The sequence below is a fragment of the Corvus cornix genome, chromosome 7 (genome assembly GCF_000738735.6).
Source record: "Corvus cornix cornix isolate S_Up_H32 chromosome 7, ASM73873v5, whole genome shotgun sequence".
NCBI lineage: Eukaryota > Metazoa > Chordata > Aves > Passeriformes > Corvidae > Corvus > Corvus cornix.
In genome coordinates, this window is record NC_046337.1 from 16,058,772 (window position 1) to 16,072,771 (window position 14,000).

The following is a 14,000-nucleotide window of genomic DNA, read 5'->3' on the forward strand; positions in this document are numbered from 1 at the left end:
AGCTGTTAATTATCATAATCTGGTAATTGAGAAAAATCTAATTATGCAAAACTAATGGATTTAAAGCTGTGCTGGGGAGCACAGGCCAGGGGAGCACAGCTGGGCAGGGCCAGTATCGCCAGCACGTGGCTACAGACACTGCCAGGGTCTTGCAGTGCCTTTTGCTCCACTCTGAGGCCCTGTGGGTGCCCAGCCGGCTCCGAATATCTGCAGGAGATCCCAGTCCTCTTGCTCCCCTCCAGCCCCACTGGGCCTGGGAAACACCTCTTCCCTGTGCCTGAGCATCCTTACTTCTGATTTTCCCATCTTCTCTCCTGGGAGGCTGGAGAACACAGCCCACCATCCTATCTTGTGTGCCCTCCCTGGCCTCACAGACATAGCTCTGCTCTGTGGCTCTGCTCTGCCTCCACTGTCAGCAAACTGGTGCTGTGGGATCTGCTCGGACAGGGCCATGTGTGGCGAGCTCAGTAGGGAAAAGTAGCATCTTTTACTAGACCAACTGAGATGGTTCAGAAAGGGACACAAGCTTTTGGGTACACAAGTGCTTCTCACCGCTAACAACCAACTGTTCCTTTCAGCTTCAACGCTGGCCTCGTAAAAGATTTTGCATCTTCCTGTGCACTGTGAAGGTGAGGGATGCTGAGTGGTGCTGGCCCCTCCACCATGTCAGATGTCCTGGCCTCGAGGTAGCACCATGCCAGAGAGCCTGGCATCGTCCCTGGGGTGGCATGCAGGTGGTGCCAGCACCTGGCACTCCCCAGAGGTCTGTGTCACTGCCCCCATGTGCTCTGCCACCCCTCACTCTTCCCTGTGCTCATAGCAGTCTGGCCCCTTGCAGCTTTGGGGGATCCCAGAGGAAGTGCTTGAGTCCAAGGGCGCAGGAGCTGTGGTAAGAGTGACACTTGACATCTTGAGTCCTTGGCCAGCCTGATGAGCTGTGCTTCAGAGATGTGCTTCTGCAATGCTGGTGCAGAGCTTGGAGTTCCCCCACATCTCCATGGCCAAAGACAGGTTTCCCCCCAACATGTGCCTGCCCAGGCACCGCGCCTGAGCCCAGGGCCATGCAGCCCTGCCCAGGTGGCATCTACATGTCCTGGCAGGGGAAAATGAGGAATTTGCCTGTCTCCCCCTCCCTGGGGAACCCACACTAAGTGCACGGAGAGGGTGGAAGTGAGCAGGACTCCAAGTAATTGCCCACAACCCCGGGGGACAGGCAGTGAGAGTGCCCTGAGCTTTCCAGGATGTTTCAGTCTCTGGCTGCAGTTCCTGCAGGATGTGGTGATCGCTAAGTACATCTGTGATCTCGGCACTCAGCGAGCTTCCCGCTCGGGGCAGGGTGCGGGCGGCACCACCCCGCACCAGTCCCGCCCCGGCACTGCTGCACATCTCACGCCGCACAGCCCGCCTCGCCCGGTGCCGTGACGGTCATCCACCCCTCAAACCTCGTCCGGCCCCTCGGGCTCAGCGGGGAGAGGCAGAGCCGGCCGGCAGCATGTGGCTGGAGGAAGCCCAGAGGCCTCCCCCACGCCCCTGGGGTTCCCCCTGGCCCTCTGCAGCCCTTCCTGCGGGGGACTGCCCTGATAGGCACCCAGCACGGGATGTCCCAGCCCCACGGCAGCCCCCGTGCAGCCTGGAAGAGTTTGCCAGCCGTTCCACCCTCCACGGCATCCATCACATCTTCCGGCACCGGCGCTACACCATCCGCAACTTACTGTGGCTGCTGGCCTTCCTGGGCTCACTGGCCCTCCTTATTCATGCCTATGCCAAGTGTGTGGGCTTGTACTTCCAGTACCCCCACAGCACCCAGCTGGAGGAGGAGACGGAGCACAACAAGATCTTCCCCGCCGTTACGATCTGCAACCTCAACCCTGCCCGCTTCTCACAGCTCTCCAGCCATGATCTGTACTGGGCAGGGGAGATGCTGGGGCTCCTGGATGGCGCTGGCCAGCCCCTGGTGCCAGAAAGCCCTGAGAGGAGCAGGTTGGAGGCTCTTCTGGGGTCACTGGCCATGAGTGAGGAGGAGGAGAGCCATCCCTTCCACCTGGAGGAGTTTTATGAGCGCGTGGGCCACCAGCTGGACCTGGGCGAGATGCTTGTCCGCTGCACATTTGCCAATGAGGACTGCAACAGCAGCGACTTCCAGACAGTGAGTGGCCAGTGGTGGGACATTCCAGGGGGCTGGGAGGGTTAGGTATGGCCCCTGGGCTGGCACCCACAGCCTAGTGCACTGCTGCAGTGCTGATAAAGAGATCCTAGCCCCCAGTGATCAGGGATCAGGGAAGGGGAAAGATGTCAGGCATAGGGAAGGAGAAAGATGTCAGGCACCTGTTTTGGAGGGCTGTAAGGCCTTGGGTTTGTTGGGGCTGGGGCAGAGCCCCATGCAGAGGTGGACTACGCTGGGCTGGGCTGGGGGGGCTCTGACAGCGCTCGTGCTGTGAAACTGGGCTGAGAGGCACAGAGAAAGGGTAGGCTGGGGGGCCCAGCCTTGGGATTTGCCCAGACTAGATCAGCCCCAGCAGAAGCAGGCTGTGACCTGCAGCCTTGCACCAACCTGCCTGGGAAGCTTGGCTCCTTACCTCTGCCGTGGGCTCTGGGGGAGAGCCAGGCTCCTGAGGGCTTGCAGAGGGAGGGAAGGTAAATCCGGGCCTGGAGGGTTTTAAAAGGGAGCAAAGCATATCCCCTCCTAGTAGAGCAGGCACCAGGGGATGGGCTGAATCCAAGTGGTAGCGTAAGTGAGCGGAGGAAGGCACAATCCTGCCCTCCTAGACAGCGGGGGGACATGCCTGGGACATGGGCACAGGGAGGTGGCTGAGCCCCCGGTGTTATCAGAGCCAGAAGAAGTAAAAAGCTCATGAAAATCCCATTGATGGACACCACACAAGTTCTCTTGGCATGGATGCTTGGCACAGGTTTGCAGGATCTCAGCTGGGCCAGGGTGAGGGAGAGTGGCAGCCCTGGCCTAGGGCTCCGAGCCCTCCAGGCGTGGGGACAGCTGACACACAGCCGGAGCGGCAGGCAGGGCTGTGCAAGGCCAGTGCCCCACACCAAGAGTGGCACCCAGCCCTGCCGTCCTACTGCCAGGTGGGCAGCCTTGGGGGCTGCAGCCTCCCCGGGCAGTGTGTGGGTGCCCACTGCTGCTGGCCCTCCCAGCTGGCAGCTGCTCCAGCTTGGCATACGCAGAGCTGGGAGCTGGGAGGGTCTCTAATCTAGCCTGACGCCTTTGCTCATCACCCAATGAGAACAAAGCGGGGCTGTCACACTGGGCCCTTCACCAGGTGTCAGGCAGCTGGGGGGGGGCACAGCTACATGCCAGGAGGGCAATGCTGGTGAGGGGGCACCTGCACTCGCCTGTGGAGGTCAGCTCTTGCAGGGCCATAGCTGCTCTCACAGTCCTACCACTGTGCCACCCTCCACAGCCTTCCCACTGGCTGCACAGCCTCCAGTGCCCAGCCAGGTGTGGCAGGGTCACCCCAGTGCATCAGGCAGGCTTGGGTGGGATGCTGGCAGGGCAGAGGCAATGCCCAAGTGGGAGCCATCTCCTCCCTTCTTTCCTTTTTGCTCCTGAGTCAACAGCAGAGGATTACTGGGCTGTAAACAAGGGGATCAATGGTGCTGATGGGAACATTTCCTGGTAATAGCTCTGGCCTGTAAAACACAGTGCAGGGGGAGGAAGGGGAGGCTCTGCTCTCACAGCAGTTAACCCTTTCCACCCATGTACTGGCTTCTTGGTGCCTTGGCTTGGATTCACTGTGGCTGGGCTGGATGATGCTGTGCCTCGGCTTGGGCAGGCACTCTGAGCCTCTGGGCACACAGCAAGGTAAGCACTGTCAGAGGTGGGATGCCAAGCTGGCAGTACTGGAGGAGGCATCCTGACCTCTATGGCTGTAGGGTGGCTGGCCCCTGCTGCTTGGAGGTGGCTGTGAAGAGGCAAGTGTCATCCCAAGGAAATGCTTTCAGCATTGCTGGGAAATGTTAAAGCCGTTGTAGAAGGATGCCCGGCTCCGGTCTGTGCATGGGAGACAGGGCTGCTACAGGCAAGTGGAGAGATGCTAACACCTGCTGTAGCATCTCCTGGCTCCTCAGCAGAGCAGAGGGTGCCATCAGCCCTTCTTGGCAGCCCAGACTGCAGGGCTTTGGACAGGTGAAGAGGTTTCTTTCTTCTGGTTGCAGGGAAGGATGCCCAGGTAAAAGGTTACTTTCGACTTCCTTGAGCGTGTCCCTGAACACCTCTCCTGAAGATCTCAGCTCTGCCTGCTCTTCTCACTACCACCCCTCTAGGAGCAATAGTACCCCCAACAGGCTCCAGGCTCAGGCACCAGCCCAATCTCAAGAGCTCACTGCCCTTCCCATGCCACAGCTTCCCACCTCACTGCCAGCTACCCTGCTGTCTACTCCATGCACAGGCAGCCCTGAACACACCAAACCCCTTTCACACACACCTGCTGTGCCATTGCCCCAGCATCCATGTTTGCGTGTGCCCAGAAAGCACCCCTGCCTTGGCAGGACTCGCCATCTCTGGTGCTGCCCTAGGACACTATCCTGCTGTCACACAGCCATGCTGCTGCGTGCCTCATGCTGTCTCTGCAGCCTGGGCAGGACAGTGATGAGTGCCTGGCACTCGAGCAGATGCCTGCATCCCACTGTGGACACAGGCTGGTCACGGTGCCCACCCTGCTTGGGGCTGGCAGGTAAATGTCAGCCTATTTTTATCTGCTCCCCCATGGGCCGCTGTTCCTTCCATTCGGATGAGCAGATGTGCCTCCATTTTCCATCCCACTGGGGACCAGGGTTAATCTCCCTGATTTCACTTCCTTGCTTCCTAGAGCTGCCCTCCCTGGCTCTGGGCAGTGGGGGATCAGGGACTAATCCTCCCAGAATGAGTCGGGCTGCGGTGGGCTCTCAGCGTCACAGCACGGTGGCTCCCAAGGGCATCACCTGCTGGTGGTGAAGGCCAGCTCCCCACTCCAGGATGGCAGGGGCTGCCTCCTTCCCGTGGCTCAGCCAGGCTGCGTGGGGCCAACCTGTTTGTGAAAGCTGGAGAAGGCACTGGGGTGGGGTAAGGATGTGCCATAGGGTTTGAACAGTGCTGGCTTGTTGTGAGGCTGGGGACGCAAGACCTAGAGGAAAACCCAGGCAGCACTGAACAACATCAATGCAATGTGTAGCCAACAGCACAGGTAGCTGAGCTGCAGCTGAAACACTCCTGGTGGGCACTGTCTGTGTAATTATACCTGTTTCCAGTGGTTCTCCTGGCAAGCACGGTGCAAGGCAGCACCGAGGGGCTGGCGTGGTGGCCGCAGCCACGCACTGAGTGATGGTGTGTGTAATAGCAGGGCTGGCAGGTAATAGCAGCCTTGGAGTCCATCAATAACTCCACTCCCTGATGGATGCCGCCCTCCCCTCTTCTGGCACAGCTGACAATTAGTTACAGCAACGCTTGCCACTCTCCCCACTGTGCTGGCAAGGTAGCGTTGGGGTTTTTGGCTGGACCAGGAGGTAGCTGTGCAGGTCATCCAGGTACCCTCAACTTCACTCCCACCTTCGTGCCTCACACAAGAGCAGATTATTTAATATTCTATTAATAGTTTTACCCCCTTAAATTATTGATCAAAATTTACAGCCAGAGCTGCCTGCTTCAGGAATCAATCTGGCATCCTGCATAGTGGATTGGGGGCGGAGGGGAGGCGGAGGGGACAGCCAGCCAGGCAGGGGGCACGGCATGGGGGCAGCACAGTGTGGGGCTCCCTGGGAACCCTGCTCACCTCCTGACTCTGCTAAACTGTCTTAGGACGATGTTCTCAGTGCTTCTCCTCTGTGAACAACCCAAGCCCTTCCTTCCCAGCTGGCAGGTGCCAGCAGGCCCTGTGCAGCCGGCGGGGACAGCACCGCTATCTCTGCCACCCAGCCACTGCCTGCCCGCTCACACCAGCTGCCTGTGGGAGCATCTGTGCCCCAGCTCACCTCCGTGAATTATTTAAAGCTTCTCCGGGTGCTGCAGGAAGATGATAACATCAGAACTGGGAATGAATGGGAAGCTGGGGACATGGGACAGCCGGTGGGGAGCTGCTCCTGCCCATGCCTAGGGTCTGTGGCACCCCTGGATGCCACGCTGGCTTTGGAGACAGGACTGACCCCTCAAGAGCAGCGGCTTGGGACTGGAGCTGGAGAGGAGATATGACCAACACAGGAGAGGAGTGTGTTACCCCTCCCACAACACCCAGGATTGTCCCCAAGGGTGCAGACAGGGATCTGAGGCAGGCAGAGGTGTCAGGGCCAGCCAAGGTGCCCCAGTGTGGGGGTGGTGAGGGCGGAGGGGCGCAGGTGGGTGGCCCCCGGCCCTCTCAAGGCTGATTGCGGATCCGCCTGGCAGGGGATGCGGAACCTGCCGAAATAGCGGATTTAATTATCTCCGTGGAGCAGCGGGAAACCAGTGAGCAGGGAGGGGGTGGCGGGTACACGGTGCTGGGGCGTCGCAGCAGGGGGGCAGTGAGGGCTTGATCTAGCAAGGCTGTGCCCCACACAGCCCCCAGCTCCAGAGCAGCTACTCAGCACTCCCATGCCAAGAGCCCCCTTCCTGCTTGCCCTGTAGGAAGGACACAGCCCCGTGCTGCAGAGCAGCCCCCTCAGTCAGGGTCCCCGCACAAGGCTGGGGGTCCCCTCAGCTGTGTGCCCCCCTGCAGCCCCCTCCCCAGCCCCAGCCCTGCTCAGTATGCTGCACGCTCCCTCTGGGCACTGGGCAGGAACTCTTCATTTCACACATCATTTCCTGCCGCTGCTGCAGAGGCACCTGCAGCCCTATCCCCGTCCCCCCTCGGCTGCCCCCGTCCTCATCCCCTTGGCATCAGCCCCCCAGCTGGCCCTGGGACTGCTTGGTGCACACTGCTGTCCATGTGCCCTTGGCACTGCCCATGGCCATCCCACACTGTCCCCTGGGAACCGCTCCTTTGTCACCACCTGCCATCCCTGTACACTCAGCTCTAATCCTTGGCACGATGCCCCATCCCCTCTGCATTGTTCCCTTATCACTGACTGCCATCCTTGTCCCCTTGGCTCCACCAGCACCTCCCTGCTCCCTTGGCCCCTCTCCTTTCCACAGGATGCTCCTAACTGCCAACGCAGCCAGACTCCCCCTGCCTGCTCTGCTTTGATCCCCAGCCAGGAAAAACTCTGCTTTTCTCCCAGGAAATGGGCTCTGGCACCCCAGCCAGCCTGGACCTGGGGTGCTCCTTGCTGCACCAGCTGCTGCAGCACACAAGGGTGCCTGGCCCCGGGGGTCCCCAGGTCTCGAAGAGTTAACAGGCAGGGGCTGGAAGGTGAGGGAGCAGCAGAAGCAGCCAGGAGTGATCAATACGGTGTGTTGGAGCCGTGCACAAATCGCAGCTTGGAGCCATAAATCTCCCTCCCGTCACATGCGATGAGGATGAGCAGGGAGCTTATCTCCTGGCGACGGTGCTGCCAGCCGCTCCTCCCACACGCGCCCCACCGCGCACTGCCGTGGGACCACGCCAATCTGGATGGGAGCTGCGGCCTCCCGCTCCACCAGGCACCCCACCGTCCTTGCAGGGTCAGGGGTGGGTCAGTGGTGGGGAGGCTGGCGATGCCCAGGCATGGGTATAGCTGGGCTGCATCCATGAGGACCACTTTTGTGGGAGCATGCATGTGGATTCAGACAAGGGCTGGTGGCCGGGGTGATAGACTGGCTCTGGGCAAGACATCCTGAAATAGCTGAAGCCACCCTGTCTTTCTGGCTGCTCCTGCCAGCCACTTGGGATGAATCACGCAGGACGAGTGAGTCACCTGCTGGCCCCGTTGGCCTTGGCCACGCTGGCAGCAGAACTTGGCAGCAGCATCCACTACACTTCCTCACCCTCCCCTTGGCACAGCAGCAGGGCTGTTGCTGCTCCACTTTCTGCAAGGCAAGAGCTGTGAGGAGATGTCCAAGGGCTTGTGGAAGAACAGGCAGCACAAGATACATGGCAGGGTTGCCAAGAGTGAGTCCAGTGCTCTGTGTGTCCCTTCCCAAGCCAGATGCCAGGTGACCCCCATTCCAGCAGCAAACGCTCCAGGCAGGCTCGGACTATAGGCATGTGGCAAACAGCCTTCTACTGGTGTCTGGCCAGGATCAATTTAATCTGTCCAATCCAAGGAAATCCAGCTCATCCAGATCTGGAAAGCACCAGTGCCTGGAGCAGCAGGCAGGCAGGTGGGCAGGCAGGCAGGCTGCACTCACAACCCCATTCCATGACCCTGGCCAGGCTCCAGCTGCCCCAATACAGCGTAGCCTGTCGTTTTTGGGAACTGGGGTGAGGCCAGGGCTGCTCTGTGCCAGCAGGCTACTGCCCAGAGCATCCCTCAGCTGAGCCAGCTGATGACCCTATGCCCAGAGGAGGGCACACATGTTGTTACTTGCACCACTGCATGTGAGCCCATAGGCTCCTGCAGCCTCCTGCTGCAGGCAGCACTGGCCAGTGGTGCCCTGGCCAGGGGAGGACCAGGATGTGTCGCTGGGTGCTGGCCAGACCCCAGCAGGAGACAGTCCTGGCTGCCAAGGGCTGGCAGCCATCACCATCCTGCCTGGGAGCCTGGATTGGTGTGGGTGGTGCATCACTAGCCCAGGGTGGCATCAGCCATGAGCTGAGGCCCCAAAGCAGGCAGGGGTGGATGCCAGGACACTGTTCCTCTCCAGGATCTCCCAACCAAGATTACTGTGCAGTCAGCAGCTGAGCTGGCATTGATTTATTGATCCAGCATCCATAGGGGTGGGAGCTGGGAGGGGCTCAGGCTTTGATCAGCCTCCTGCAGAGGAGGCAGGCATCAAAGGCTGATGCGTGGGCAGCAGTGGCCTCTCTCTGGGACAGCAGGGAAATCCGGCTATTGTCTTGGTGGGCATGGCCTGGGCTGGGGGCCTGGATGCTCAGGTAGCCAGAACTGGCACCCACACCCTGTCTGGTGGTGCTGGGGAAGGGAAGGGGCTGGCAGGAGCTAGGGAACCCCTGGATGAGCTGAACCCCAGGCAAGCAGGAGTGCCACAACAATGGGCAGAGAGTTTCTCTCCCTGTGCTGCTGGCAGTAGTGTATCTACCATTCCCAGTAGGAGAAGCAGACAAGGCTGCAGCTGCATTCCGGGGTACAACAGGCAGTGGTGTAGGGCACTGTGGGCCCCATGGGTGTGCCCGGCTCTGCCCCGAAGGTGGATGGGCAGGAGAGGTGAAGGGAGCAGGGCAGATGTTAGTGCAGCTGCTGTACAGGGGTGACAGGTGGGATAAATGATCCTGGTTTCTCCAGGGGCCAGTAAATTAGAATCAATAGGAAGCAGGAATAATTTATTTGTTTGACATCGCCTGTTAATTAACTGGGCTGATGAGTGTGATGGGGAGTGGCAGAAACTCTTCCACCTGCTCAGCTGGTACCTTTCCACAAGGACTGGGAATGGCATGGGGGAGTCCCATCCTCAGCAGCCCAGCATCTGCCCCTGCCCTCAGCAGTGGGGCAGGACAGGAGCAGGAGGGGGCAGAATGGAAGGGCTCTTGGTGATGGCCTGACCACCTGTGGCAGGGCACAGTGTGGGGAAAGGCTGAAGATGGGGATGCTGCATGGCCAGTGGGCCAGCAGTGCACATGGTCCCCTTGCTCAGCATTTCCTCCATGCCCAGGCACTGCTAGACTTTGGCTCCTGCACCTCCCTGGCTGCTGCAGCTCTGGTGTGGTCCATGTGCTTGCTCCACCAGCTGAGTGTGCCTCCAACCAGGACTACCTCTGCAGGCGGCCTCTACTTCCTCCCACTCCTGCCCTGTCCCCAGCACCGCTGGTGGCTGCACTGGCAGGGTCTCTGGCTGGGCCATGTATCGTCCGCACTCCTGGCACACGTTTCTGGCTCTGCCTTCCTTGCCTGTGTCCTGCTGGGCTCACACGCATCCTTGGCAGCTCTGCCAGGAATGGCTGCAAGTACATCTGGCTGGAGACATGTGCCCAGGCAGTGGCACCCCCACCAGAGTGCAGGCACAGAGCTGTCCCCAGGGTGTTAAACTGTCCCTGCTCCACAGGCCCGCCTCAGCCCCAGGCAGCACTGTCACCTCCCTCTGTTTTTTTTAAAAGAATAACATTTCTGCTAAATACTTTAATCAGATTAGTAGCAGTGTGTCTGCAGTGCTGTTAAATCAATGCTCCCCAACACATCTCGGCGGCTAGAAATCAATTACTGTTTAAGCCGTGCCTTGGTCCCTGGCCTGCGATCAATATGGGAGATGTATTACTCTCCCAGAGTCTTTCCCACTAAAAACCTTTCATTTGTATAACAGGAGCTCAGGCAAAGTGCTGGTGCCCTCCCTTCCCACCTGCTCCTCAGGGACCAGGCAGCCCCGTCCCAGCTTTGCTCTGGGAGGCTGCTGGGGTCGGCTGGCTTGGAGACTGTATGACACAGGATTAGGGCAATCCCTGCTCCAGGAGGAGGTGTGCAGCACAAAGTCCTGCAGGTGTGCAAGACTGGGTCCTGCACATGATGGGGTAGCAGGTTAGAGACCCACAGGCAGGGTTGGCTGGTGCCCCTCAGGCCTCCTGGGCCCTGTTCCAATGTGGCTGAATCCTCTGCCAGCTCCAATGCCCACTGCCTTTGCTTCTGCCCATCACTGCATCCCCAACCAGGGCACCGCCAGACCCAGGCATCCCTCATGGAGGGTACCACCTCTGCCCCTCATGCCCTTGCCCCAGATCTTTGCCCCTCTGTAGACCTCTCTCTCCATAAGGCTTTTTCCCCCCTCCTCCATCTTTGTCCCGTAATTTGGAGAGTGATTTCCATTATTCATGATAAGGATCTTAAATTAGCTGTGAATATTAATGACTTACTCTGTAATTAATCATGCTTTGCATGCTAGGGAGGGGGGCAGCTCCTAGCACCTCTTTGGCTAAGTATGGGTGGCTCCAGCAGTGGTGGCAGCCTCAGGGTCTCACCCCATCCCAGGTCAGCACCCCCACCCACCCCAAGGGACTACAGGGAGAAAGTGGCCCTCCATAAACACACCGGCAGCTTATCATTTGGGGATTCAGCCTCACATCCCCAGGCCAGGGGTAAGGGGTGCTGTGAGGCACAGTGGGGGGCTGTTCTCACCCTTCTCCCTGACCAGATCTTGCTTTGAGAGCTGGGGGCAACCTGGGCTATGCTGGGCTCATATCTCCTTGCCCAGCTCTGTGGGTGCCTGTGAGGGATGAAAAGTGGCTTTCAGTGCATCACCTGCTCTTCTGCCCCATGCAATGTGCTCTGGCAGGCTCTGGGCTGATTCCTGCTGGGGGCTGCTGGGCCAAAGCCCTGCGGGGCAGGTCTGCATTAGCCAAATCCACCTCACCCCTACGCAGCTCCAGGTGCCCTGCCTGAAGCAGACAGACATCATCCTTCCTGCAGCTCCCTGCCCTCTCTGCCTGTCTGTCTGCACATTACCTCTCAGCCTCTGCTGTCAGGGAATTTGTGTAGTCCCAAATCTTGCCTGGTCATGCCAAATTTGGTTCTGGCATTGCCTGCACAGATGTGAAACTGAGGCACCAGGGCTGGTAATGGAGGGATCACTGCCTGTCCCCATCCTGACATGGCAGGGATGTCCTGGGTGCCAGGTGGGAGTGCCAGGGTTGGGTGTCCCAGATGCCTGGGTGACGGATGGTGAGCAGAGGCACCCGCTGGCCGCCGGAGGCCTCTGCCTGCCTGCACCAAGCGCTCCCACGAGGGCAGAGTTTGCTTAAACAGAGACAGATTTAACTATTTCCATTACAGCTAAATGATGAGCCCCATAAACTTTATGGCTCCATGCGCATGAGAGCGGCTCTAATGGCCTTCACCATCTGGAGGAGATGGCTCCGTGGGGGACCTGCCGCCCGCTGCCCGCCCACAGCCAGGACCTGCGTGCAGAACCAGAACCTTCCCGGCACCAGCACCGGCGTGGGGCTGCCAGCACCTGCAGGTGGCATGGTGCCACTGGCTCTCTGTGTGGGGCTACCTGTGTTTGACCCCGATGTGGTCCTGCTGTGGAGCAGGTGAGCTGTACCTGGAGATGGCCCAGTTAGCACCAGTGCTTGTGGGGGTCTGCAACCCTGCTTGCACCCGCCCTGCAGCGGGGTGAGGGGAGAGCACTCCTGGGTGCCTTTTTCTCCCAGCCTCTGCCCCACAGCTGTACAGGGGCAGGTTGGGAGCAGGTACTCACTTTGGTCCTGCCTGCACCTCCAAATGCCTCCAGCACACTCCCTGCCACTTCTCTGCTGCAGGATTTGTCACTGGTGGGTGCAGGAGGACTGCCCAGCAAGGCCATGCTCTGCACACCCAGCTGCCCCTCAGTAGTCCCTGTCCGATGCCTGCTGGTGGCTGACTGTGGCGGGTTTGTAGGGGGCTGTGGGGTACCTAAGGGATGGGCAGGTGCAGGTGAGGACACAAAAGCCATCCCCTCTGTGCTCCTAGCCCCTGATTTTTGTGGTGCAGAGCATTCCCCCATGACTGTGGGCTGGTGGAAGTGTGGCTGCATGGCTACGGCCAGCCAGGGCAGGAGGGCTGTGGGGCTGCCAGCTGCCAGCCTGGAGCTGAGAGCGAGGGCTGGGGCTGCTGGCACAGTGCTGCAGCAGAGGATTAGGTTCGGTGCAGGAGAGCCAGAGAGATGCTTTGAAGTCTCATGAATATGAATCAGTGGCTTGGGGCAGGAGCGGAGGGTCTACGGCTAATCTCTCCCTTGCCATGGTGACAAGTGTGACAAACAGTGTGTGGGCTGGGAGGCAGGGCAGGGAGCAGGCAAGGGGACAAGGGATGGCAGGAAGGGCAGCCCTGGTGAAGGGGGGCATGTAGCTGGCACGAGCTGGGGTGCTGCATCAGGTGCTCTGCAGTGCACCCTGGACAGCCTCCCACATCCTTGTGCCCACCTCGGCTCCTAGAAGCTCACTCTGAGCAGGGTGGTGTCCCCACGGATGCTGGCATCCCACTGGGCTGTGGGCCCCAGGGCAGAGGTTATGGCATGGTTGCTGGCAATGCCCATCTGGCATGGCACTGCAGGTGCCCAGCTTGCCACCAGAGGCCAGGCAGGGAGTGCAGTCAGTGCAGGCAGGATGCAGCCCCTCAGCGCCAGCAGGGTGGGCAGGGACAGCTGCCTCAGCTGCCCTGCTGGGTGTTTGGCCAGAGGCAGGAGCACAGCTGGGGCCAGGGTACCACAGCTAGGAAAGGGATCCAACCCTTTCCCCGGCTCATCCCACCACCAGCCCAGCCTTGTATGAGCTGGTAGAGCCCCCATGGGAGCCAGGCAGCTCCCATTGATCCAGGTCGTGGTGCCATCTGCTCAGTGATGCTGTGGCCCTGCCATAGCCCGGGCGCCATGGAGATGTCATGTTTGGGTCTGTTCCTCCTGTGACAGCCTGAAACCCTCGGTGCTCTCCTAGGAGACAGTAACTAGAGCAGACGCTTGCTCCTAGCAGGACATGACTGGGGCTTGCAGGAGAGTCTCTGAGATCAATTTGGAGGTTGTTTTGATGCTCTCCTGTAGCGGCATGGTGATGGCAGCTGCCTGCTCAGCCCAGGGGACTGTGCATGAACAAGCACTGGTTGGCAATACTTGGTGGGGCTCAGAGAAACTGTTTGCGCTGGTGCAAGCCACAGAGAAGGCTGTTGGCTTTGCAGCCCCTCAAAGACTGTGGATGCTGGCAGTGAAGTTGCTGTTTGCTCCGAGGGTGCTCAGAGCTGCCGTCTCTCTTCCCGCACCCGTGGCCCAGGATGCTGTGACTCAGGGCTAGGTCAGAGCACTGAGCAGGGAATGCTGTCCAGACTGCTTGCCGGAGGACAAGGAGGGGAAAATGAGGGCTGGAGCGATATCATGGCAGGAAGACAGACAAATGCAGAGCAGATGTTTAATTATCAGCACAGCGTTCTCGGATCCCTGAAAATCTCTGCATCCAAATGTAGATACTTTATGGGAGCATACGCTTCTGCTGAGAGCTGGAGCTGTAACACAATGCCCACCTACCCACAGACTGTGCATCACCAGG

At 59.6% G+C, this 14,000-nt stretch overlaps 1 protein-coding gene across 1 annotated transcript in view; it reads left to right on the plus strand.

Annotated features, from left to right (window-relative positions):
* The first annotated feature begins 1,477 nt into the window (after window positions 1-1,477).
* ASIC4 (acid sensing ion channel subunit family member 4) overlaps window positions 1,478-14,000 on the plus strand; it is a 63,016-nt gene continuing 50,493 nt past the window's right edge. The window contains exon 1 of the mRNA XM_039555071.1: window positions 1,478-2,146. Coding sequence (XP_039411005.1) covers window positions 1,493-2,146 — 654 coding nt within the window. The 5' untranslated portion in view covers window positions 1,478-1,492. The remainder of the gene's footprint in view (window positions 2,147-14,000) is intronic.